This window comes from Moschus berezovskii, chromosome 21 (assembly GCF_049115385.1).
Source record: "Moschus berezovskii isolate FMDL1 chromosome 21, NW_MosBer_1.0, whole genome shotgun sequence".
In the NCBI taxonomy this organism is placed as follows: Eukaryota; Metazoa; Chordata; class Mammalia; order Artiodactyla; family Moschidae; genus Moschus; species Moschus berezovskii.
The window spans coordinates 11,515,933-11,542,618 of record NC_142480.1 but is presented as its reverse complement, the minus strand read 5'-3'; the positions used below and the strand labels follow the sequence as shown (position 1 = coordinate 11,542,618).

Genomic DNA, 26,686 nt, shown 5'->3' with positions numbered 1-26,686 from the left:
TTCAAAATCGAGCCTATGTAAATATTTTCAAATCCAGAAATAAAAAAAAAACAATGGGACAACAATGATTTTGAAAAGTCTCTGAGTCCAAGTCGACTCGGTTATTACAGGTGCCGGAAGGAAGGCTCTCCCGTGTCTCTGTCTGATCTTTCCTTTCCTCTCCTACATTCCAGGTCTCCTGGTGCCACTCAAGTCAGCCAGCGTCCCCTCCAAACTGCACTGTCATCGCTCCTGGCCACCGAAGAGCGTGTGACCTGGGTGCGCACCGGCGCCTGCCAGCAGTCAGGGCTGTGCTGGGGGAGGCGGGGTTGGAGGATGTCTGCCAACCCCTGGGCTCTTGTTGATGCGGGGCCTGTGGGTGGCCCCAGCTGGCCAACTGGCCCCTCAGGCTCGTCCCTCTCTCTGGGCCTCCTGCCCTCTATTTAGCAGCAACGCTAAACAGCAGGATCAGGTGTCTGCCGTGCCACGCGTCCTGGGAGAGCCGACTGTTGGGGCCCGAAGATAGTCTCCAGGCTGCAGTGCCCAGTGGCCTGGCTCCTGACCCTTGCCGTCAGGTGCCTGTCGGGGTGAGGGTGCTGAATCCCCTGGGGACACATGGATCCTGGGAGAATCAAAACAGGCTGCCTCTGACACGTGCTGCCTGGGCGCCTTGGTGGGCTCTTCAAGGCCCCTGCAGGCAGCCCCCCATGCCTTCTGCAGCCTCGTTCTCTCTGTGCCCCGTTCCCACTCCACCTGTCTGCGCGTGGCTGTGTTGGACCCTCCAGGATTGGCGGTACTCTGTCCCTTCACCCTCGGGCAGGTTCTGTAGGGCGACTGGTGAGAGGTTAGAGTCGGTGCTGTGCGGGTGGTCTGCTGAGGGTCTGTCTCCCCCTCCCCACCCCCCTGAAACTGCTGGGAGGCTTAGTCCCCTCGGGGCCCCAGGTTCTCAGTTGCAAGTCAAGAATCATAAGGAGCACCTTCCTCATGGTGCTGCGATAAGGCTTAAACGAGAAGTTCTAGGGCAGGTTGGGCTTCCCTGGTGGCTCAGATGGTAAAGAATCCACCTGCAATGCAGGAGACCCGGGTTCACCCCCTGGGTCGGGAAGATGCCCTGGAGAATGGCATGGCAACCCACTCCAGTATTCTTGCCTGGCGAATCCCATGGACAGAGGAGCCTGGAAGGCTAGAGCCCATGGGGTCACAGAGAGTAGGCACTGTTTATAATAGCCAGGACATGGAAGCAACCTAGATGTCCATCGGCAGATGAATGGATAAGAAAGCTGTGGTACATATACACAATGAAATACTACTCAGCTATTAAAAAGAGTGCATTTGAATCAGCTCTAATGAGGTGGATGAAACTGGAGCCTATCATACAGAGTGAAGTAAGTCAGAAGGAAAAACATCAATACAGTATACTAATGCATATATATGGAATTTAGAAAGATGGTAACGATGACCCTGTATGCGAGACAGCAGAAGAGACACAGAGATAAAGAACAGACTTCTGGACTCTGCAAGAAGGCGAGGGTGGGATGATTTGAGAGAACAGCATTGAAACATGTATATTATCATATGTGAAACAGATCTCCAGTCCAGGTTCGATGCATGAGACAGGGCGCTCGGGCTGGTGCACTGGGCTGACCCTGAGGGATGGGATGGGGAGGGAGGTGGGGGGGGTTCAGGATGGGGGACATACGTACACCCATGGCTGATTCACGTCAATGTGTGGCAAAAACTACTACAATACTGTAAAGTAATTAGCCTCCAATTAAATAAATTAATTAAGAAAAACCAAAAAAAAAATGAGTATGGCATGCCTGAGCAACTAACACACACACACAGGGCAGGGCTGTGTGAAGCTCAATGACTGTGACTATTTCTATTTTTATCCTCGAGGCACAAACTAAATGCCATGAGCCCCACCAGGAACCAGAAGCTGCTGGGAGGTAGAACCGCTACATCTGAGCCCTGGGGAGACACAGCCTGCAGGGTCAGGGAGCGGGGTCAGGAACTGGAGAAGCGAGAGTGAAGGGACATGGGAGGAGTCAGAAGAGTGGGGGAGGGGAGCAGGGCGGGAAGAAGGAAGGGAAGGGGCTATCGTGCGGGTCAGGAGACCATCTGACAGGGGAGGGTCAGGCCGCTTGGAGTCTCTGCAGAGTATCTTGGTGCACGGGTGGGTGCGGGATCCCAGACCAAGGGTGAGGCGTGAGCCAAGGCCTGTGGCCTTGAAGCTGGTGGCCAGCTGGGCAACCACAGGAGCTGGGCCTGGCCAGAGGGCAGGGTGTGGGGAAGGGCAGACGAGGGCTGGAAGAGAAGGCAGGCGCTGGGCCAGCAGAGCTGGGCAGGCCACGCTTGAGGGCTTGGACTGTGGGGGAGACGATGGGGCTGCCAAGATGGGCCTTTGTTCCTCTCCTGTATGGGTCCAAGGTCAGCATTGCAGGGGATGGGTAGCTTGCTTCTCAGTCAGCGACCCAGGTTCCCACGTTGCACTGACATCCCTTAAAGTCTGGCATCACCTGCAGGTTTGGGGCAGGGCTGTCACAGGGTCCAGGATTCTGGAGTCTGGGAAGACTGAGATCAAGGTGCCGGCAGACCCAGAGTTGGGTAAGGGCCCACTTCCTGGCTTGTAGGTGGCTGGCTGTCTTCTCACATGGCAAGGAGCAACTGGGGAAATTTCTCTCCTTTCTGCAGCCCAGAGCAAGGAATATGGTGGTGGTGGTGGGGGGTGTTGGGAGGAGCAAGGGGGGAGATGGAGGGAGTAAGGGAAGAAGAGAGACAGAGAAAGAGGGTGTTGGTTGGGAAACACTTGGATGAAAGTTTGGTGTGGGTGGGACTCCCACTACATTCTGGGCCTTCAGAGTTGGGGAGCAACTCCATGCAGCAGAGAGAGAAGGTCGTGGACCCAGGAAGGAGACAGCTGAGGAGGGCATTGTAGAGGACCAGCCCTGCACACGGGGTCCGGGGGGGCTTGCATTTCCCGGGAAGGACAGTCAGGCTCCGAACGGTGAGTGGTGGGTGCTGCAGACAGTGAGCATACTCGGGGGAGGACAGGGGCACCCAGTCTGGGTGGAGGCGGCCAGTCTGGGACAGGGGCCTTGGAGGGCAGGAGAACAGAAGTCCTGAAATTGGTAGAAGTTTTGGCAAAAGCTCCGGACGTAAAGGGCCAGAGACCCTGGTGAGCTTGGAGCCAGTTGGAGCCATGCTTTGATGGGGAAAGGGTCCTGTGGACATCTGGCCACATCTGCTTGGCCTGCACATGGGGCCTCTTCCTGGAGGACTGGGGGGCCTGTGTATAGCATCTGTGACTCTGCCCCGTCCTGCCCAGCCTGCTGGGAAAGTCCTCTCTAAGTCTCAACACAGGGACGGAGCCCGTTGTGGGTGGGGGTGGGGGGTTGGGATTAAGAAGCCCTGGTCTCCTGTCCACACTGTACTGACTGCTCCTTTGCTCTCAGATCTCTGCTGGGCCCTTCAGTGCCTGGCAGGTTGACCAGAGCATCACCCAAGGCCCCTGCCCTCTGACTTTTGATGGGGTCCAGCCGATGGGAGGCCAGGTGGGCGGGACAGGGGACTGAAGTGAAGTGAAAGTCTCTCAGTCGTATCCGACTCTGAGATCCCATGGACTATAGAGTCCATGGAATTCTCCAGGTCAGAATACTGGAGTGGGTAGCCGTTCCCTTCTCCAGGGGATCTTCCCAAGTCAGGAATCGAACCCAGATCTCCTGCCTTGCGGGCGGGACAGGGGAGAGGTCTGGTGTTTATTTGCCTGGCTCCTCCTCTGCTTTGGGCCCAAGCTCCCAGGGACTCCGGGCTCCGTGGCGGTGGCTCTTTGGGAGGCTTCTCAGCGGGCTCCAGGTCATCATTTCCTCCCTGGGCCGGTGCCAGCTCCCCCTGCTCCCGACCTCCGGGTGACTCGGTCTGCCCTGGTGCCCTTGACCCGGCCCGCCTCTGTCTTGTCGTCAGCTCCGTTCATCTGACCTTTGGCGTGTCCCTGCTGAATCTTATAGATAAAATACAGTGTATCTAGTCAAACTTGACTTTCAGACATACAATAAATACTCCTTCAGTTGAAGTGATGTGGTTGTTTTAGTTGCCAAATCATGTCCAACTCTTTATCACTGCATGGACTATAGCCCACCAGTCCCATGTAATCCTCTGTCCATGGGATTTCCCAGGCAAGAATACTGGAGTGGGTTGCCATTCCCTTCTCCAGGGGATCTTCCTGACCCAGGGATCGAACCCAGGTCTCCTGCATTGGCAGTCGGATTCTTTACCACTGAGCCACCAGGGAAACCCAGGCTAAGTATAGTAGTCCCGATTATTGCATAAGATATACTTACACTACACAATTCCTTGCTGTTTATCTGAAATTCAAATTTAACTAGGTACACTGTATTTTTCTTTCTAAATCTGGTGATCCCACTTCAGTTCAGTTCAGTTTAGTTCAGTTCAGTTCAGTCGCTCAGTCGTGTCCGACTCTCCGCGACCCCATGAATCACAGCACGCCAGGCCTCCCTGTCCATCACCAACTCCCGGAGCTCACTCAAACTCATGTCCACAGAATCAGTGATGCCATCCAGCCATCTCATTCTCTGTCATCCCCTTCTCCTCCCGCCCCCAACCTTTCCTAGCATCAGAGTCTTTTCCAGTGAGTCAACTCGTCGCATGAGGTGGCCAAAGTATTGCAGTTTCAGCTTTATCATCAGTCCTTCCAATGAACACCCAGGATTGATCTCCTTTAGAATGAACTGGTTGGATCTCCTTGCAGTACAAGGGACTCTCAAGAGTCTTCTCCAACACCACAGTTCAAAAGCATCAATTCTTTGGCGATCAGCTTTCTTCACAGTCCAACTCTCACATCCATACATGACCACGGGAAAAACCATAGCCTTGACTAGATGGACCTTTGTTGGCAAAGTAATGTCTCTGCTTTTTAATATACTATCAAGGTTGGTCATAACTTTCCTTCCAAGGAGTAAGTGTCTTTTAATTACAGTCCCCTAATTGGTGGACTAACGTGTCCCTCAGATCACAGGCATTTCCAGTCACCCCTAACTAGAGGAATAGGTTGGGTTTGAAGCACTTAACACTCTGCCTGCATAGACAGAGCTATGAGTTCAGTTCAGTTACTCAGTTGTGTCCGACTATTTGCAACCCCATGAACCACAGCATGCCAGGCCTCCCTGTCAATCACCAACTCCCAGAGTTCACTCAAACTCATGTCCATTGAGTCTGTGATGCCATCCAGCCATCTCATCCTCTGTCGTCCCCTTCTCCTCCTGCCTTCAATCTTTCCCAACATCAGGGTCTTTTCAAATGAGTCAGCTCTTCGCATGAGGTGGCCAAAGTATTGGAGTTTCAGTTTCAACATCAGTCCTTCCAATGAACACCCAAGACTGATCTCCTTTAGGATGGACTGGTTGGATCTCCTTGCAGTCCAAGGGACTCTCAAGAGTCTTCTCCAACACCACAGTTCAAAAGCATCAATTCTTCAGTGCTCAGCCTTCTTTATAGTCCAACTCTCACATCCATACATGACCACTGGAAAAACCATAGGCTTGACTAGATGGACCTTTGTTGGCAAAGTAATGTCTCTGCTTTTTAATATGCTGTCTAGGTTATTCATAACGTTCCTTCCAAGGATCAAGCGTCTTAATTTCATGGCTGCAATCACCATCTGCAGTGATTTTGGAGCCCAGAAAAATAAAGTCCACCACTGTTTCCCCATCTATTTGCCATGAAGTGATGGGACCGGATGCCATGATCTTTGTTTTCTGAATGTTGAGCTTTAACTTTTTCACTCTCCTCTTTCACTTTCATCAAGAGGCTCTTCAGTTCTTCTTCACTTTCTGCCATAAAGGTGGAGCTGTGGGCTGCTTCTTTCTCTTGTTGGAGCAGCAGCAAGCTTCCCTCGCCGCAAGAACAGTATAAAGATGAGGGGGCTGACCCTGACATCTCCCCAGTTGCATGGCATCAGCCCCTAAAATGCCCCCAAGACCACGCACAGAGGCCCTCCCCATCCCTGTTCCCATGAGCAGGTCCTGGTCAGTAGAGATATGGCCAAATTCTCAGCCTCAGCTTTGAGCTCACAGCAGAACCCCGAGGGGGCTGGCATCTAGGACAAGGATGCTTGGAGAGAGAGGGCAGGGTGTCAGATGGGTTTGAAGTTTCTTAGACTTGCTCCCCTGCCACCAGCTGGAGAAGATGCCTTTCTGGGACTCCTGTGATGAGATCAGACCCACCTGGCAATGATCTTCCATTCTCAGTCCACGGATGCGGAGCCATCATTAGACCTGCGCAGGTGACATAATCAGGAGAGTGATGGCTCACTGTATTCACAGTCCCAGGGATGGGGGAACCGTGGGGCCAGGTTAGAATTTGATTCTCCCTGAGTCCCTTCCTCCTGCTTTCAGAAATCCATCCTCCTTCCTCCTTGCTGCTCCAGCTTGGTCTCCTTCACCCCATTCATCCACCACTGCATTTTTAAGGACATTGGGACACCCCCAAGCACCTGGAGAGCCAGCAGAAGTCATCCCAGCTGGGGACTCAGCCCTCATGTGGGGAAGCTCATGGCCCAGGGTCTGGGGGCCTTGCCTCCAAGCTGAATGATGGCATGACTGCCCAGGATCAGGTAATCCCTGGAGAGTTTGGGAAGTGCTGAGACTCCCACTGGTCCACTGTGAGAGGGTGGCTCTGACAGCTGGGTGCAGGTGGGGTGGGAGACCCAGAAAGAATGGGCCCTTTTTCCAGCTTGGCTGCAGAGTATTCAAGAGAGGGCCTGGCCTTAACCAGAAATGGTTGTGAACCTGAATGGCACAAATTCTGGCTCTGGGAGTGGACCCACAGCAGGTAGAGTAAGAGTAGTAACAGTGGCTTTCTGTGTGTGGGGGGAGTGGGTGGTGTAAAAGTAGCTCAGTTGTGTCTGACTCTTTGCGACCCCATGGACTATACAGTCCATGGAATTCTCCAGGCCGGAATACTGGAATGGGTAGCCTTTCCCTTCTCCAGGGGATCTTCCCAACCCAGGGATCGAACCCAGGTCTCCTGCATTGTAGGTGGATTCTTTGTCAGCTGAGCTACAAGCGAAGCCCAAGTGTATGTGTAAATCAGCTAGTTTAATCCCAACTATGGATGAGGTAGGTACTATGTTAACCCCATTTCACAGAGGAAGAAACTGAAGCTCAGCGAGGTCAGGTGATGTGCCAAGACGGGGCAGCTCGTGACTGGAGAGGAGCCACTGAGGAACGTCACATCTGCCTTCAGTGCCATGCTGAAATGCGGCATCAGTCTGCTCCAACATTCACAGGGTGGTCGTGAAAACACAAGACTTCCTATGAGGAACTAGGAACACTTAAGGAGGGACACTATGAGACATAACTGGACTCAGTGTGAGGGAGGGAAGATGTTCTGGCGGTCAGAGTGGCCCAGAGGCGAACAAGGCGACTTTGGGAGGGACTGAGCCCCTGAGATTGGATATATGCAAGTGAGGAGGCTGGTCACAGTTTCTGAGACCCTGATAACAGACACTGTCCTCCGGGTTCTCACAGCTCCATCACACAGGCACTGCTGTCCCCAATTTACAGATGAGGAAACTGAGGTCCAGAGAGATTAAGTGACGATAGTTATGCAGGTGACTGGCGGGGGAGCCGTGACTTAAAACCAAAGATGTGTGTCTCCAAAGCTGTCCATACATCTATTAAGCACCTACTGTGTGCCTGGTACTACTCTCCTCTGTGTGTGTCCAGTCACTAAGTCCAACTCTTTGGGACCCCATGGAGTGTAGCCCTCCAGGCTTCTCTGTCCATGGGATTCTCCAGGCAAGAATGCTGGGGCGGGTTGCCATCCCCTTCTGCAGGGGATCTTCCTGACCCAGAAATCGAACCCAAGTCTCCTATATGGGCAAGCGGATTCTTTACCACTGAGCTACCTGAAAAGTATACTATTCTTTTAGACATTAAGATTCCAGGAGGGACCATTCTTTGCCCTGATGGACATCAGATTCTAGTGAGGAGAGAGACAATCCAGAGTAACAAGACCAAAATAGAACTGAGCAAGAATGTTGTTCAGTCGCTAAGTCATGTCTGACTCTTTGTGACCCCGTGGACGGCAGCACGCCAGGCTTCTCTGTCCTTCACTATCTCCCAGAGCTTGCTCAAACCACTGAGTCGGGGATGCCATCCATCCATCTCATCCTCTGTCGCCCCCTTCTCCTCCTGCCCTCAGTCTTTCCCAGAATCAGGGTCTTTTCCAAAGAGCAGGCTCTTCACATCAGATGGCCAAACTGCTAGAGCTTCAGCTTCAGTATCAGTCCTTCCAATGAATATTTAAGGTTGATTTCCTTTAGGGATTGACTGGTTTGATCTCCTTGCTGTCCAAGGGACTCTCAAGAGTCTTCTCCAGCACCACAATTTGAAAGCATCAATTTTTTGGTGCTCAGCCTCCTTTATGGTCCAACTCTCACATCCATACATGATTACAGGAAAAACCATAGCTTTGACTATATAGACCTTTGTTGGCAAAGTGATGTCTCTGCTTTTTAATATGCTGTCTAGATTTGTCATAGCTTTTCTTTCAAGGAGCAAGTATTTTTTAATTTCATGGCTACAGTCACCTTCCGTAGATTTTGGAGCCCAAGAAAATAAAATCTGCCACTGCTTCATTTTTTCCCCATTTTCCATTTTTTCCCAGAACAAGAATGAGGTGAGACCAAAGATGAGCTGAAGTCAAGAGGGTCTGAGATGGTCAGGGGAGGCCACTCTGAGAGGTGCATCTGAGCTGAGATCAAAAAGGCAAGAGGAAGAAAGTATTTATATTATGAAGAGCTGAGAAAACAGTGCTCTGGGCAGAGGAAACCACAGGTACAAAGGCCCTCAGTGAGCCAAGGGAAGACCAATGTGGGGAAAATGGCCGAGGGAGGGGACCAGATCACTGGGGACCTGATCCTCCAGGGTTTAAACTTCTTTTGCAATTATTGGAAGGTTTGTAAGCAGCAGTGTGCTGCAGACGACTCATGCCCACTGCTGACAATCATCTGTTAAATCTTCAGGATTTTTGCCTGTTGTTAAACTATTAGTAGCTTGGAATCAGCCACGGTGGGAGTATTTACACCATGGAAATTGGCAAGCACCACAGGTCATGGTTTTGCACCCTGAGAAGGAGGTGGTTAAGCAGTTATCTGCATTGCACTGGTTTTAGATAGGGAAGTGGGGAGCGGGGATTTACACTTGAAGGAATCCTCTCTGGCTGCAGGGAGGAGAATGGCCTGCAGGAGACAGAGAAGTAGGATGCCCAGCAGGGACGGTCACTGCATTGGTCCATGTCGGAGAAATGGGGGTTTGGACCAGTGTGGGCCAGTGGGTGGATCTGAGTGGTTCTGAAGGCAGATCCAGTGGGCCCCGTTAAGATGACCCCATTACTGAAGCTCAGAGCAAAGAGGTGACCTGCCAATGTCATAAGGCTGGAGTATGGAGGAGATGCGATTTAGCCCAGGCCTTTCTGCTCCCTATACCTCAGTGTTTCCCCAGATTGCCTTGAAGACTTCCTGGGGCAGGTAATGTTTGAGGACAAAGAGGAAATAATTAATGGGTGACCCTCAGCCCTGGTGGGCTTCCCAGGTGACTCAGTCGTAAAGAATATGCCTGCCAAGCAGGAGATATGGGTTCAATCCCTGGGTAGGAAAGATTCCTGGAGAAAGAAAAGGGCAACCCACACCAGTATTCTTGTCTGGGAAATCCCACAGACAGGGAAGCCTAGAGGGCTACAGTCCATGGGGTCACAAAGAGCCGGATACAATTTAGTGATTAAAGAACTCAGCCCTCACTTCCCGTGGTTGGAGCAGGCCCTTCCCACACCTCTTCTCAGGAGGGCAGTTCCTCTGAGCTGCTGTGGCGGATTTGAGTCATGGAGGGAGCCAAGATGTCATAGTAGAGACATTGAAAGGCCCAGTCCCCCACCGACAGGCCCTGGGGCCCCGGCCAGTGCCCTGTCCTCTGTCCCAGGAGGGCCTGGTGGCCTTGGAAGGGCTGCCCCAGCTCTGGTACCCAAGACCTTCCTGGAGGGGGGGTGTTGTGGGTGGGTTGGGGGGACACAAAGCAAGGATAAGGGCAGGAACTGGGACCTCAGAGGAGGAGCAGCCCCTGCACAGCTTCCTGGGCCCAGGGCTGCTCTGGGTTTGCCGGGGCGGGAGGGAGGGTTAGGGACATACCTGAGAGTCTATCTCAGTGAGGGGTGGGGAGTCTAAGCAGTGCAGGTTCTTAGCAAGATTCTGGTAGGACTGCTATGCTTGTCTGCCTCACGCTCGCGACGCCCCCACCCCCCACCCTGCAACTTCCGCCCTTCACACGTCACCCCTCCTCACCCCCCACCAGCTACACACACTCCCCGCCCCTTCCCCGGAGCTGCCCTTGGCACCAGCCCCAGCAACAGGGCTCAGCTGCCCTCCCTCTGTGAAAACTCACCCTCAGACAAGCGTCCTGTGCCAGGCGATCACTGCCACTGTGATCTTCTGGAGGGAGCGAGAAGGAAAACTCAGGCTGGTAGGACCCCTACCAGGTGTCAGGCAGAGTTGCTTGCTTTTCTCAAAGAGTTGGAGAAAAGTTTCTCCTCATCCTCTGTCCCCAAAATAGTAATCAGATCCTAAAAGCTTATTCCGACCCTTTTAGAGTTTCCTCTTTGTACACACACACACACACACACACACACACACGCACACACTATTTTTACCAAAATGAGGTGCTGTTACGTGTTCTATATGGATTATTTCATTTAATCCTAGGTTGTTAATATCTCTACTTTGCATTTTTGGACAATGAGGCTCAGAGAGGTTGTGTGCTTTTCCTAAGGTCACACAGCTGGTTGAACTGCCTGGCTCCACAGCCTCACTCTCTGCATTCTGGGCATCGTCACCTCTGAATGCAGAAGGCCAGCCTTGTCCCTGTTGGGGGTATTTGGAGGCTGCAGGGCGGGAGGGGCTGGAATTCTGGGCAGAGGCCTGACCTGCCATTCCCTTCTGTTGTGCTGTGAGACTCAAGCCCTTGGGTCAAATTCCAGCCCCACCGTCCTTGTTAAAGCTTTTCAAAAGGGGATTCTATTGCCCTTTAATTGTGGTTCTGCCCTTGAAGCGGGCTCCCAGCTGTCTATAATAGACAGCTTGACTTTGAATTTCTCTCTCCGGAAGCCCAAGAGATAGAGGCTACCCTGGGAGGTCTGGAACCTGGGCTCCTCTGCAGCGTGGAACCTTGGCACTTCCTGCCTCCCTCACCTTGATATCCACTTTTCTGAAACTCCTTTCAGCCCTGAGGTAAGCTCCTGACTCCTCCCCTGGTCACTGCAGCTTGCTGGAGAGGGGTGGTTGGGGGGTAGGGGAGGGAGGAGGGTTCAGGGCAGCTTAGTGGTCTGGAAGGAAGTGGGAGTTTAAAAACAGGTTCTGGACCCTGTAGACCGGGGTCCAAATCCAGAGCAGGAGCTATGCAAGGCCGGTGCTCCCAAGATTCCCAATTTGGTTTTATGGCCTGCCGTCGCTGTCTTGAAATTCTTAATTTTCTGAGTAAGGGGCCCAGCTTTTTTTTGTTGCACCAGGTCCCACAGATTGCACAGCCAGCCCTGCTGCCCGTTATGAGCCGTGTGCCCTTGGCAAATGATTTCTCATCGATCCTCAGTTTTCTCATCTGCAAAATGGAGCCATGCTTCCACCTTCTGCAAGGATCATGCTGAAAATTCAGAGAGACTCTAGGCCAAGAGCCAGGCAGCAGTAAGTCCACAGCAGGTGTCGTGCCCTGGAAATTGTGACTGTCTTTCTATGGGGCTCTGTGTGGCCCTGCATAATCGTTGTCTGACTCTTTGCAGCCTTTTGGACTGTAGCCCCCAAGGCTCCTCTGTCCATAGAATTTTCCAGGCAAGAATGCTGGAGCAGGTTGCCATTTTCTTCTCCAGGGGATATTCCTGACCCAGGGATCGGACCTGTGTCTCCTCTGTCTCCCACATTGCAGGCGAATTCTTTACCCTCTGAGCCATCCAGGAAGCCCCATCTGTATGGCCAGACAGGGAGAAATATCTCTGGAGCCCCATGCAGTCTGTCTCCCAGTCTTGTTCATGGGTGGGACATTTCAGGCCAAACATAAAATCCTCACTGGGAAGTGAATGGTCCCACTACCTGTGAAATGCCCCCTGCCTATGGATAAATTGGGTCAAGTGGTTTAGGGCCCTGTGTTGCTGGGAGATGAGGTACAGAGGGGGGCGAGCCTGGGAAGATATGAGGGTCTGGTAAGGCTGTTCCAGCAGCTGCTTTCAGCAGAAGGAGGGTCAATCACGTGCCCTTAATAAATGAAGGCCTGACGCCGAGGGGGGCACTGATGGAGCCTCCCCCAGGGCCACCTCCTTCACTCTACATCCTTGGAGGACCCCATGTCCCAGCAAAACTCAACCTCCCAGATGTTTCTAGAATCCCAACTTCATAGCTCAGCAATTTCCCAATGGTGAGACCTTGGGCAACTTACTTTAAACCTCCGGGCCTCAGTTTCCCCATCTGCAAAATAGCAGGACTGTAACCTGCCAGGCTCCTCAGTCCATGGGGATTCTCCCAGCAAGAATACTGGGGTAGGTTGCCTTGCCCTCCTCCAGGGGATCTTCCCAACCCAGGGATCCAACCCATAAGTCTTACTTCTCCTGCATTGGCAGGTGGGTTCTTTACCGCTACTACCAACTGGGAAGCCTAAGAACCATCTCAGACGTTGTCAAAACTGCGGGGACTTCCTCCACCCCTCCTCCACACACAAGCCCCCACCCCCAGGCCTGGCTCTGACCCTCTGGGCAGCCCTGGGGCTTCTCTCCCTCAGCACCAGCAACCCTTCCTCTGAGCCCAAGGCCAGATCCAGGTCCATCTTTGTTTCTTGGTTGGGCTCAACAAATGCTTTCTGGGCTCCAGAACCGTGGAGGGTCAGATAGACAGCTCCCTTGGGATCTGCTCAGGGACTCCTCTGCCAGCTAAGACTGAAGCCATTGCCCCCTGATGAAGAGTCATGAGGGGAAAGCTGAAGAGTGCAAGCTGGGGAACTGTCCCAGAATAACAACGAGCCCAGCTCCTCTGGCTTGGCTGTTGCCCCATCCTCAACCTTTGACCCAGAGCCTACCCCAGCCTTAGTCATAGCCCCAGCCCCTGCCCAGCTCCAGCCACAGACCCGACCTCACACCCTGTCCCCAACCCCAGCCCTGTCTCTGCACCTGCACAGCCCCTCGCTCCAAGTCTGCCCTCACTGCAGCCCCTCTTGACAGTCTCCCCAGTGAGACCCTCCCAGGCTGCCCTCTGCAGAGCCCCAGCTCTGATTGAATGGGGCCTCCGGTAGGGAAGGCCTGGCCAGATAACTGGGCAGTGAATGGAACAGGTGTATCAGAGGCAGGCACCATGCCCAGGTCCCCTCCAGTGACAGAGGCCCTGTACCAGGTAACAGGGCTGAGCATTAGGCAGGGGCAGGGCCAGGACCAGGTTTAGGTCCAGAAGTTTCCTTCTGCTCCTCACCTCCCCTGCCCCAGGCCAGGCTTCATCCTTAGCCTTGGGGTGGGGGTGGGGAGGAGGGGCTGAACCCTCCATGGTTGCTGACTATCTCACCTAGGGAAGTACCCAAGCGATAGCTACCCAGAATCAGGTTAAAGGAGGCCAAAACGGGAGTCCCAGGACAAGCCAGTAGGATTTGGGAAGCTTGCAAAGTAGGGGTATCAAGGGAGATCAGCCTTGAAAGAAGGGTAAAAATAGCCCAAGTCCACCTCCCCTCCACCCTGAGGTCACCAACGCCTCTCCACCCCTTCCCCTGGGGAACTGAACCAGGGAGAAGAAGGCCCCCAGGACCTCAGGGAATCAGGCCCTCCACTCCACCCCCAGGTGAATCCTGCAATAGACAGGTCATGAGAACGGAAGCCAGCACTGTGACGTCACAGGTTGGCGATGGCTTTGTATTCCTGGAGCTGTCGAGTGAGTCAGCTGGGCCCCTTCCTCCTCCCCGTGCTCATGGACCCATGTCTGACGCTGGGGGCTGGAAAAGTTGACCAAGTAGCCCCTGCCCTTCTCACCTTGCTCCTCCCATGCTGGCCTGGCCCAGCAGGTGGCCAGTGAATGGCGCGCTTAGGGAGATTGTCTTCTTTTAGCTGTAACTAGCAAACCAGACTTAGGTGAGCTGCTCGGGAACTCTTTGCAAGGCTGTGTTGAAACTGCCTGTTAACTAGGCCACCTTCCCAGCTTGACTGTGAGCTTATTCCAAGTGTCTACCTTGGTCTAGCTCTATGGACTCTCAGAGTATATGATGTCAGTTAAATGCATAAATGGTTGGCAGGATGGGTGGGGAGAGACAGATGACAAAGGTGCCTCCTCCCTCTCTGACCCTGCCTCAGCTCTGCCCCCTTGGACTCTTTCCTGAATATTCTTGGAAGCCAGCACCTGTTGGAAGTCCCAGGCATCTTGGCGCCCATGGGTCTTGACAGTCCCCATTAGGGGGTGACAATAACAATGATACCACTGTAGAATGGTACCTTTGGTCCCTCCAGAGCTGGAGGCACTGCTCAAAGGCCCCAGACTTTGAATTTAATGAAACTGGAGTCCAAATCAGCCCTGCGATACATCCTCAAGCTGGTCACAGGGTTCCCCTCTGAACCTTGGTTTCCTTTTCTAGGAAGCGAGAATGGAACCTGACTTCTGAGGACTGTCAGGAGGACCGGAAGAGAAAGCTGCCGCCTCGACTGTTGTCGTGGCCACCCATCTCCTTCCTGCCTGGCCCATCCAGAGTATCCAGAGTCACACGAGGTGGTGTGGCGGCGATGCTGGCGGCCAGGGATGCAGGCCAGGAGGTTGGCCCGAGTGATCCCGGCAACAAGGACAGGGACCTGCAGGTGCTGTTCCAGGAACTCTGCCAACTCCAGACCAAGTATGAGTTATCCTGAGCCCCGCTGTGCCCTGGGCCCTGGCCCTAGGGCCACCTGTGGTGGGCTAAGCGGCTGGGACTGAGCAAAAATGCCTGAGGAGGCAATGGAAAAATTCCTCAGGGCTGGGAAATGGCCAGGGGGTGGGGGATGCCTGGGAGTAAGTCAGGAGGAGTAGTTGAATTGTCAATAGCAAGGGGTGGGGGCGCCTAACTCTCCCTCTTTGACTTCAGGCTTTGGCTGGTCCCAGGCCTTGCACAAGTTCAGTCTCCCAGCGTGAAGGCAGGGCTGTGGGTGGCCATCCCCATGCACCTGTCAACTCAGCCCTTCCAAAATCAATGTGCAAGGCTGCTGCCCTGGCTCCAAGCAGACGCCCTGGGTCCTTGCCCAGAGAGGCCCTTCCATATCAAGCTGCCCATGAAAGCCTGAATTGGGTGCAAAAGGATGCATCTGTGAACGGTTTTTTGGAGAGAGGGTCCAACCCATCCATCATATTCTCACAGGGCTTCCAACCCCAATAATGTTTAGCACTGTGGCTCACCCCACGTGGTATTGGCAGCGGGGAAGACCATTCTTTCTTGCATTTTTCAGGATAGTGTGGATGAGGAAATAGGGTCTGAGATGCAGAGTGGCTTGCCCTGGGGCACTCAGCGGTCACTCAGAGATACCTACCATGGCCCTGTCCCCCTCTGCCCTCTGCCCTTGACTGCTGACCTTGAATGGGCCCAGAGCAGGAGACTCATCTTGCCTGGTGATGCCCTTGACTGTCAAGCGTGACTGGGCAGTAGCGTGTGGCCATCTCCCCTCTGGGGGCTGCTGGGGCCCCAACCTCAGATGTGCTGGGCGTCCCAGACCTGGCCCCCACCATCCTGTGAGGGAGGGTCTGGTTACCCCTGTTACACATGGCCCACCCAGGCCAGAGAGGTGAAGCCCCTGGCCAGATCACAGGCTAGTGGGGGCTCAGGCCATCTGCCACCTGCTCAGCCTGCAGGAGGGGCTCTAGACCCCATGGCCAGAAAGCCAGCCGTGCTTTCCCCCCCGGGTCTCCTTTCTTACGGCCTGACCACGGGCACCTATTTGGCTTGTCTATGACTGAGTTTACTCAGTAGTAAAACAGGGGTGGAGAGATGCAAGTGTCCCCAAGTGATGGGCTCAGTGACCAGTCCAGTCCAGATCCACACAGCTCCAGAGACGGGCCCTTGCCACGGGTCACGGCCTGGGGGTCTCCACACCATGTCCTCACGTCTGGCTCACTCTACAGGCAGAGGAAGCTGAAGAGGGAGGTGGAGAAGCACAAGCTTTTTGAAGACTATCTGATCAAGGTCCTTGAGAAAATCCCCAAGGGTACGTATGGAGCTTTCTCAGAAGGCCTGTCCTCTCCGTGACCACCGCCCAGCCCAGGACCCAGGCACGTGTGACCCCACTGAATCTCGATCCCACCTGCCGCATGGGAACCCACAGGCCCATTCCACCATGGTCGAGCCAGCCTGGCCGCCAGCCGTGTGACCTGTGTAGCAAGTTCTCAGTGTCTCTGTACAGTGAAAACAATGAGAGTTCTGTGGCCTGGATCACATTTCATCATCATGTACTAGGTTGGCCAAAAAGTTCCCTCGGGTTTTCCTGTACCATCTTATGGGAAAACCCAAATGAACTTTCTGGCCAACCCCAAATCACAGTGCCTGACATTCAGCTAGCACCCAGGAAATATCAGCTATTATTATTATCTCATTTGTCTTTGGTTTTGCTCTGAGGAGCTAAAATTACAGACATCTGAAATGGGCTTCTGTGTTTTGTTTGATCGTGGTTTGTGCCAGAATCCACTGTGATCAGTGCTGAAAACTTGGTAGGAAAGGGAAGGGAAGTCACAGTTACATATTTGTATTATTATTATCATATTATTATCTTTACACCATCAATAATAAAATAACTATTATTGTTTATGAAATATTTACTCTTTGCTAAGCTGTAACTCCTCCTTATGAGAAGCTGGGGCTTCCCAAGTGGCTCAGCGGTAAAGAACCTGCCTGTCAAAGAAAGAGATGCAGGAGATGCAGGTTTGATCTCCGGGTCAGGAAGATCCCCTGGAAAAGGAAATGGCAATACAGTATTCTTGCCTGGAGAATCCCATGGACAGTGGAGCCTGCCAGGCTACAGTCCATGGGGTTGCAAACAGTTGGATATGACTGGGTGACTGAGCATGCATACATGTAGGAGCTTCTGGGAACCCAGGCTCAGAGACATTAAGGGACTTACCCAAGGTCACCCAGCCAGGAAGTGGTGGAGCTGGGTCTCAGACTTTGGTCTATCTGATTTCAGAGCCACTGTGCTAAGTGCTCTGGAGTTGTGGGAGCCCCAAGGACTCTGCCCTGGGGGTCAGGGAAGGCTTCATGGAGGAGCGGGCCACTCATGGAGCTCAAAGGTGTTCAGCAAAGGGGACCAGCGCTGCAGGCAGAGGGAACAGCACAAACGCAGGCTGGAGCCCTGCGTGGTGGGTTTGGGGCCGGTGAGTTACGGTGTGCTGGAGCACCGGGGCCCGCAGGGGTTGCTGGGAGGTGTGATTGGAAGGTTGAGCAGCCCCAGAGAGCCTTGAGCACTGAGCCAAGGAGGGCCACAGGGCTTACCGGGCCGAGCGCAGGTCTTGATGTGGACCCAGCGCCCAGGGCTGCTGCCAGCAGCCTCCTAGGTTGGGGCCTTCCTAATTCAGCCATGCAACCCTGTTCAACCCACCTGGAAGGAGCAAACACCAAGGCTGGGGCCTGTTCGCTCAGGGCAGCAACGACCCCTGTCCTCTTCCTGCAGGTTTCCCCAGCCAGCAGTTTCTCCTGGGGGGTTCCAGGGGGTGGGGCAGGGCGTGGGAGTCTCCTGCCTCACTTGACAGTGATCCAGAATCCTCATTCAATCCAGAATCCTTGCAGCCTTTCAAATGCTGAGGCTTCTCCTAAAGGGACAGGAGGTGGGTGATGGAGCCTTCTCAACTCTGGGGCTCCAGCTGACAGCAGCAGTGCCACCCACCGTGTGAGCAGGTAAGGGCTGGGCATCCTGGTAAGGTAAGGCCCACCCATCCTGCCACGCACTGTCTCTGTAGGTTACAACCAAGGGGAGGAGCCGGAGGAAACCCCAGTGGCGGCCATGGTGGAGCACTACGGAAAGCTCTTCGCAGTCAGCCAGGACATCCAGAAGCGTCTCGAGGCCTTCTTCGAGATGAACCAGGCTGTCCACAAGAGCCTGGAGTCTCTAGAGGAGGGCCACAGGGCTCTGATCCCGGTAAGAGCTGCCTGAAGCCTGGCCCATCCCCCTGGGCAGAGAACTGGGGTGTAGGCACCCATCACCCTCTGCACCCCAGAAGAAGGCCTGGAGCAGGGGTGGGCTGCTGGGAATCTGGGTGGGACTGTCACTCCAGAGCCTTGTTCTGAATCCCTTTCCCTGCTGGGTATCTCCTCTGGAAAACTCAACTTATTCTTAAAAAGTAATCTTCGTGGTAGAAAAGTCAGGAGTTCTAGATTCAGACAGACTGAGGTTCAAATTCCCCTTCAGCCTCTGACTAGCTGCATGACCCTGGGCACAACCCTCTCTGAGTCTCAGTTTCTTCAACTGTGAAATGGGGCAATACAATCTAGCTGGTAGACAGTTTTGAGACATTGAACATAAACTGTCTCAGTAAATGCCCCCAGAGGTCACTGCTCTCATATTTGGTTTATCTTCTAATAAATTCAACTTTCACCCCAAGGTATGGGCATTCCATGCAGAAGAAACTGCCCTGGCAAAGGCATGGCATGATGAATTTTTGGACCTGGGGACACAAGAGGACAGAGGATAGGGACGTGGTGAGGGAGAAGACAGGAGAAGAGAGGCTGAGGGGTAGGCTGATTCTTGCAAGGGCCTGTCTTGGAGTTTGCAGCCAGTCTATGCCCCCTAGTGGTAGCACTGAAAACCTACACCATTTTTTAAATCTTTTTCTCTTTTTTTTTTCCTTTGAGGAAGTTCAGTTCAGTTCAGTCGCTCAGTCGTGTCCGACTCTTTGCAACCCCATGAACCGCAGCATGTCAGGCCTTCCTGTCCATTATCAACTCTGAAGTTTACCCAAACTCATGTCCACTGAGTTGGTGATGCCATCCAACCATCTCATCCTCTGTTGTCTCCTTCTCCTCCTGCCCACAATCTTTTCCAGCATCAGGGTCTTTTCAAATGAGTCAGCTCTTCGCATCAGGTGGCCAAAATATTGGAGTTTCAGCTTCAACATCAGTCCTTCCAATGAACACCCAGGACTGATCTCCTTTAGGATGGACTGGTTGGATCTCCTTGCAGTCCAAGGGACTCTCAAGAGTCCTCCAACACCACAGTTCAAAAGCCTCAATTCTTCGGTGCTCATCTTTCTTTATAGTTCAACTCTCACATCCATACATGACCACTGGAAAAACCAGAGCCTTGACTAGACAGACCTTTCTTGACAAAGTAATGTCTCTGCTTTTTAATATGCTGTCAGGTTGGTCATAACTTTCCTTCCAAGGAGTAAGCGTCTTAATTTCATGGCTGCAGTCACCATCTGCAGTGATTTTGGAAGCCAAAAAAGTAAAGTCAGCCACTATTTCCACTGTTTCCACATCTATTTTCCATGAAGTGTTGGGACCAGATTCCATGATCTTAGTTTTCTGAATGCTGAGCTTTAAGCCAACTTTTTCACTTTCACTTTCATCAAGAGGCTCTTTAGTTCCTCTTCACTTTCTGCCATAAGGGTGGTGTCATCTGCATATCTGAGGTTATTGATATTTCTCATGGCAATTTTGATTCCAGCTTGTGCTTCCTCCAGCCCAGCATTTCTCATGATGTACTCTGCATATAAGTTAAATAACCAAGGTGACAATATGCAGCCTTGACGTACTCCTTTTCCTATTTGGAACCAGTCTGTTGTTCCACATCCAGTTCTAACTGTTGCTTCCTGACCTGCATACAGGTTTCTCAAGAGGCAAGTCTGGTGGTCTGGTATTCCCATCTCTTTCAGAATTTTCCAGTTTATTATGATCCACACAGTCAAAGGCTTTGGCATAGTCAATAAAGCAGAAATAGATGTTGTCCTGGAACCCTCTTGTTTTTTCGGTGATCCAGCAAATGTTGGCAATTTGATCTCTGGTTCCTCTGCCTTTTCTAAAACCAGCTTGAACATCTGGAAGTTCACAGTTCACGTATTGCTGAAGCCTGGTTTGGAGAATTTTGAACATGACTTTACTAGCGTGTGAGATGAGTGCAATTGTGTGGTAGTTGGAGCATTCTTTGGCATTGCCTTTCTTTGGGATTGGAATGAAAACTGACCTTTTCCAGTCCTGTGGCCACTGCTGAGTTAAGGGACACTGTGAAAAGCACATAACATGCTTTATCTCATTCAAATCTCACCCCAGCACCCCAAGGTAGGTGCTTCTATTCCTAGAGCTGAGACTAGGGGAGGGGAGTGAGGTGTGCAAGTGCAGTATTGGATCCCAACTTTATTGAAAGTTTTAACATTTTGCTCATTGTGCATTATTTTTTACATTAACTTTGATTTTTAAAAGCATTGCATTAATATATTGATGATATTAATTTTGAGCTAAGTGTTGCACTTTAGTCCTAGGCAGGCTATTTGTCTCATTTTCGTGGTAAGGAAATTAGGGCTCAGAAAAGTGAGGAGTCATGCATATCCTGTGTCCCCCAACACATCCTCACGGGGCCTGGCGGGGGAGTGTGCCCAGCACAGCCTGTGCCCCAGAGGCCTTCAGAGCTTTGACCCTGACCCAGTGTCCTCCCAGCAGCCCCTGCAGCTGGAAGGGCCTAGACAGGTGGTTTTGTTTATGGAGAGTGAAACAGGGTTCTAGGAGCTGAGCTGGGATTTAAACCCCAGTTGGCCTGAAAAGTGAAAGTGTTTGTCACTCAGTAGGGCTTCCCTGGTGACTTAGAGGTTAAAGCGTCTGCCTGCAATGAGGGACCCAGGGTTCGATCCCTGGGTCGGGAAGATCCCCTGAAGAAGGAAATGGCAACCCACTCCAGTATTCTTGCCTGGAGAATCCCATGGACAGAGGAGCTTGGTGGGCTCCAGCCCACGGGGTCGCAAAGAGTCAGACACGACTGAGCAACTTCACTTTCCTTCATGTCTGACTCTTTGCAACCCCATGGACTGTAGCCCTAGAGGCTCCTGTATCCATAGAATTCTCCAGGCAAGAAATACTGGAGTGGGTTGCTATGCCCTCCTCCAGGGGATCTTCCCAATCGTGGGATCGAACCTGGGTGTCCCGCATTGCAGGCAAATTCTTTGCCACCTGAACCACCAGAGAAGCCCTACACATACCTTTCCCTACATCTCCTGGTACTTTGAATGGCGCTGACCCGCCCCCCCCAGAACATTCTGATCCCCGAATTTTCCACTCCCCACCCCCATCCTCGCTCAGACCGCCCTGAGCACTGAGCTCCTGGACCAGGCCCAGGGCAGGTGCCCCCGGGGAGGGTCTGCTGCACCAAAGTGACCCAGCCACCCTCACCACAGCGCCTCAAGATCCGGCTGTGCCAGCTGCAGAGGCGGTGTCACCGCAAGCAGGAGCAGTGGCAGCAGCTGGAACACGGTGTCGCCCACCAGAAAGACATGGGCAGCTGTGAGGTGAGCTCAGCCCGCTGGGTGGGGTGGGGGTGGGGCAAGAGCCGGGGGATGCTGTCTCCTCCATAATATCAGCCCCCAGCACACACACACACACACACACACACACACACACATCCCGCTTACCCGGCACACACACACACACACACATCCCGCTTACCCGGCACACACACACACACACACACACACACCCCGCACACAGACACACACACACACACACACACACCGCACACACACACACACACACACACACCGCTTACCCACTTCTCCCTTGTGGCTTGTTGTTCAGTTGCCAAGTTGTATCCAACTCTTTGTGACCCCATGGACTGCAGCATGCCAGGCTTCCCTGTCCTTCACTATCTCCTGGGGTTTGCCCAAGTTCATGTCCATCCAGTCACTGATGCCATTCATCCATCTCATCCACTGTCTTCCCCTTCTCCTCCTGCCTTCAGTTTTTCACAGCATCAGGGTCTTTACTGATCAGTCAGTTCTTCGCACCTGGTGGCCAGACTAGAGGAGCTTCAGCTTCAGCATCAGTCTTTCTAGGAACTATTCAGGGTTGATTTCCTTTAGGATTGACTGCTCTGATCTGGTGGCTGTTAGTTGTCAAAGGGCTTCTCTGAGATGAGGCAGATGCTGAGGCCACAGGCCGTTAAGGTAGCTGGGATGTCCCCATTCAGGCATGTGCACTCCTAAATAATGTGATTCTTATTCGTATTCTATTTCACCTTGGAGAAGAGTGATACTCAGAAAGAATAAGTCAGGGCTGAAGTCAGGGGACTTGAAGCTATGGTTTTCCCAGTATTCATGTATGGATGTGAGAGTTGGACTATAAAGAAAGCTGAGCACTGAAGAATTGATGCTTTTGAACTGTGGTGCTGGAGAAGACTCTTGAGAGTCCCTTGGACTGTAAGGAGGTCCAACCAGTCCATCCTAAAGGAAATTAGTCCTGAATATTCATTGGAAGAACTGATGCTGAAGCTGAAGCTCCAATACTTTGGCCACCTGGTGTGAAGAACTGACTCATTTGAAAAGACCCTGATGGTGGGAAAGATTGAAGGTGGGAGGAGAAGGGGACGAGAGGATGAGATGGTTGGATGGCATCACTGACTCAATGGACATGAGTTTGAGCAAGCTCCGGGAGTTGGTGATGGACAGGGAAGCCTGGCGTGCTGCAGTCCATGGGGCCGCAAAGAGTTGGACACGACTGAGTGACTGAACTGAACTGAAGTCAGGGGCCAAGATTTCTGGGTTTAATCCTTTGAGCTTCTCTTTCCTGGGCTGGGGAATGTGGACTAGTTACCCTCTGAATACCACCCAGGTTCTCCCCATGCCAGAGTCTGCACCCTACTCGCCTCGGGGTTTGCGGGGAGGAGGTGGGGAAGCCAGGCTGGGGCACAGGGCAGTGCTGGGCACACCCCATGTGGGCAGGGTGCAGTCGGTGAATGTGGGACCTTCTCAGGCCCAGTGGGAGACTAGTTTGGAAGACAAGAGCATTGGAGTCCGTAGGCTTCTACTCCCAGCCAAGGAGCCCTGAGGGGGAGCTGGATCAGCCGCAGTTTACAGAGCCTCTTCCACATCTTTCTCTTTAAGGTGGGAAGCAAGGAAGCCACAGCTGATCATGACTCTGAAGACCTGAAGTGCGGGACTCTGGAGCTGCCCCAAGTGAGGAGCCCTGGGTTCCTCCACGTTTCCCCGCAACCAAGCCCCTCTGTTGGGTGTGGACCTCAGGTGTCCCCAGCCAGGAGGACCCTCTGCAAAGCCAGTCCGTCCTGTGTCCCCCTTTGCAGGGGAGGATGCTCTGGCTCTGGGGAGTGGAGGGACTCATCCCAGCCCCTTTGGGTGTGGAGCACAGACCGAGATGAGAAGGTGGCTCCTGGCTCCAGGATGCCTCTCTGGCCTGAGCAAGGTGGGGAGAGGGGGCAGGGGATTCTAAGAGGGGGCCCCAGCCTGCTCCCCTTCCTGCAGAATGAGCTGCTCAACTACGTGCAAATGGCCATCAACGACATGGCCCAGCAGTGCTGCTCCTCTGCCCACGCTGTGCCCAGGGGCATGGGCCTCTTCTCCAAGCTCGACCTGATCCAGGTGAGGACTTGTGCTCCCCAGGCAGGCTTCGACCTGAGCCTCTCCCGGGCCTTGGCTCCTGGTGTGTCCATGGTGAGCTGCCCTGTTGGCCCTTCCCTCCCTGGCTGCATGGTGCCTGCATGTGTGTGGGAGGGTCTTGGGGTCTTTTTTAGCCTCTCAGCAAATTTGAAATGAGCATCTATTGGTGCTGGTAAGAGAATTATAAAGGAACTCCTGCCCGGCCTGGTCTTAATGTGTAGTCCCACCCTGTTACATCACAGCCACACACACAAACACACACGGGGTACACACTCATACAGACAGTCACATGGTCTCGTGGAACACCCTGCAATACACATGAAACATACATTGACACACCTGCAAACCAACACACCAAGATGCTCACAGATGTGCTCATATGTTTGCACAGGGAGGGACATCTCAGTGACCGAGGGAGCCTCAGTGCTCCCAGTGAGCGCGGATGAGCTCCCGATGAGGACCGAGGGGTCCTCATCTTAAACTTCAGGCACTCCTCAAGTCTGCGCCTTCTCACTGGGAGGTTCCCACCCGGGTTCCCACCCCCATCAATCGTCCACACCCCCATCAGTCATAATGCTGATGCTGCTGCAGTGGAGGTCAGGTCATCAGATTTGCTTCCACCAATGACAGCATACCTTGTTTTAGTTTTAATAATCTCTTGAATGAGATCTACTTCCGGTGCCCTGAGATTTCCCCATTCAGAGTGCTCACTTCACTGTCCCCAGTACAGCCAGAACTGCACCGTCAATCATAGTATCTTATTTCTGAATCCTTTTGCCACTCCTCCAAAATAATGCATTTTGTGTCTGGTTTCCTTCACTTTGCATAATGTCTTCAAGTTTCATCCACATGGTAGAATAAATCATTCCCTTTTATGACTGAATAATATTCCATTGTACGGATAGACCACTTTTCTTCATCCAGTAGTCAACTGATGGACATTTGGGTTGTTTTCATTTGGCAGCTATTGTAAATAATGCCTCTATTGCCCGTGTTCTTTTAAAAATATTTACTTATTTGGCTGCACTGAGTCTGAGTTGCAGCACAGGGGATTTTTTTGATCTTCATTGCAACATGTGTGATCTTTTATAGTTGTGGCATGTGGGATCTAGTTCCCTGACCAGGGATCAAACCTGGGCCCCCTGCCTTGGGAGCACGAGTCTTAGCCAGTGAACCACCAAGAAAGTCCCCATGCCCACACACTTGTGTGGACATAGCTTTTCCAATTATCTTGGGTAAATGCTTAGAAGCGGAATTTCTGATTCACGTGGTAACTTTATGTTTAACATTTTGAGGAGCTGCCAAACTGTTTTCCAAAGTGGCTGTGTAATTTTACAATCCTGTGATCAAAGTATGAGGGGTCCAGTTTCTTCATATCCTTGTTAACACTTGATGGTCTGTCTTTGATAATTTAGCCATCCTAGTGGATATAAAAGACGCTTACTCCTTGGAAGGAAAGTTATGACCAACCTAGATAGCATATTAAAAAGCAGAGACATTACTTTGCCAACCAAGGTCCGTCTAGTCAAGTCTATGGTTTTTCCCATGGTCATGTATGGATGTGAGAGTTGGACTGTGAAGAAAGCTGATCACCGAAGAATTGATGCTTTTGAACTGTGGTGCTGGAGAAGACTCTTGAGAGTCCCTTGGACTGCAAGGAGATCCAACTAGTCCATTCTAAAGGAGATCAGTCCTGGGTGTTCATTGGAAGGACTGATGCTAAAGCTGAAACTCCAATACTTTGGCCACCTCATGTGACGAGTTGACTCACTGGAAAAGAGTCTGATGCTGGGAAGGATTGGGGGTGGGAGGAGACGGGGACGACAGAGAATGAGATGGCTGGATGGCATCACTGACTCAATGGACATGAGTTTGAGTAAACTCCAGGAGTTGGTGATGGACAGGGAGGCCTGGCATGCTGTGATTCATGGGGTCGCAAAGAGTCGGACACGACTGAGTGACTGAACTGAACTGAAGTGGATATAAAGTGGTGATTTTGATTTTAATCTCTCTGATGATGAATAATGTGGAACATAAACATGTGTTTATTGTCTGTTTGCATATCTTCTTTGGAGAAATGTCTACTCAGATCCTTTACCCATTTTTTAAACTGGATTATTTGTCTTTTTATTGTTGAGTTGTAAATATTCTTTACATACTCTGAATATAAGTTCCTTATCAAATATATTATTTGAAAATATTTTCTCATTCTACTGGTTGTCTGCTCACTTTGCTGATGTCCTTAGAGCACAAAGCTTTCAATTTTGATGAAATCCAATGTATAGTGCTTTCCGCATCATATCTAAGAAACTATTGCCTAATCCAAGGTCATGAAGATTTATGTCTAAGTTTTCTTGTAAGATATTTATAGTTTTATGATGTAATTTCAGTTAATTTTTGTATATGGTATCAGATAGGGGTCCAATTTCATTATTTTGCATAAGGATATTCAGTTGTCCTGTTACCATTCGCTGAAAGGACTACTCTTTCCTCATTTAATTGTCTCCTTATCCTTGTCAAAAATCAACTGGCTGCAAATGCAAAGGTTTATTTCTGGACTCTTAATCCTATTCTATTGGTCCCCACTTCTGTCCTTAGGCAATACCGCACTGTTTGGATCACTGCAGCTTTGCAGTAAGTTTTATAACTGGGAAGTGAGTCAGCCAGCTTGTTCTTCCTTTTTTTTTTTTGAGGTTATTTGACTCTTGTAACATCATGTCTTGTGTCGTGCATGTAATTTCAACATCTGGGTGGATTTCAGGCTCAGTGTGACCAAGGCTCAGTGGCACCACAAGGACTGTCCTTTCCACCCTCCCCTATTTCCCCTTCAACGCTGGCTTCATTCTAAGCCATAACTTGCTTTCCTCATTCATGGCAGGTTCAGTGGAGTAGTTTGAATTCAGGATTGTTAGTGCCTCTGGGACCTGCTACTTCCTGCTAAGTTGCCCAATGGACTGTAGCCCACCAAGATCCTCTGTCCATGGGATTTATCAGAACACTGGGCAGGGGTGGGGGGGACGGGCAAGTCCCATGGCCTGTGTTGTCCAGCAGTGATGGTCCACAGTGAGTGAGGCTGCATCTTAT

General features: G+C 52.0%; 1 protein-coding gene and 1 non-coding gene across 9 annotated transcripts; both read left to right on the top strand.

Annotated features, from left to right (window-relative positions):
- The first annotated feature begins 1,679 nt into the window (after positions 1 to 1,679).
- On the top strand, positions 1,680 to 2,949 carry LOC129550608 (uncharacterized). Its single transcript, XR_016035744.1, has 3 exons — positions 1,680 to 1,972; positions 2,505 to 2,586; positions 2,841 to 2,949. It is a non-coding gene; the product is annotated as an uncharacterized LOC129550608 (transcript).
- CCDC197 (coiled-coil domain containing 197) lies at positions 2,949 to 25,805 on the top strand. Of its 8 annotated transcripts, none has more exons than XM_088829885.1 (12): positions 2,949 to 2,986; positions 6,175 to 6,280; positions 6,393 to 6,610; positions 8,668 to 8,837; positions 11,156 to 11,278; positions 11,557 to 11,728; positions 14,637 to 14,888; positions 16,145 to 16,227; positions 17,969 to 18,147; positions 21,392 to 21,502; positions 23,093 to 23,164; positions 23,468 to 25,805. In XM_088829885.1, exons 6-12 carry the CDS (start codon positions 11,661 to 11,663, stop codon positions 23,756 to 23,758), a joined length of 1,056 nt encoding a protein of 351 aa, XP_088686011.1. In that variant the 5' UTR covers positions 2,949 to 2,986; positions 6,175 to 6,280; positions 6,393 to 6,610; positions 8,668 to 8,837; positions 11,156 to 11,278; positions 11,557 to 11,660; the 3' UTR covers positions 23,759 to 25,805. The 8 variants fall into 8 exon arrangements, with proteins under 8 accessions (XP_088686011.1, XP_088686013.1, XP_055274406.2 ...); XM_088829887.1 differs by having other exon boundaries at positions 6,175 to 6,610; positions 23,468 to 23,584; positions 25,018 to 25,805; XM_055418431.2 differs by having other exon boundaries at positions 6,175 to 6,610.
- Positions 25,806 to 26,686: the final 881 nt, after the last annotated feature.

Bases quoted from the DNA above. Each gene is read 5' to 3' on its own strand.
- CCDC197 (XM_088829886.1), top strand. From the start codon at position 11,661: ATGCTTCCACCTTCTGCAAGGATCATGCTGAAAATTCAGAGAGACTCT. The intron at 18,148-21,391 runs GTAAGAGCTGCC...CCCTCACCACAG, and splicing joins GCCACAGGGCTCTGATCCCG to CGCCTCAAGATCCGGCTGTG. The intron at 21,503-23,092 runs GTGAGCTCAGCC...TTTCTCTTTAAG, and splicing joins AAGACATGGGCAGCTGTGAG to GTGGGAAGCAAGGAAGCCAC.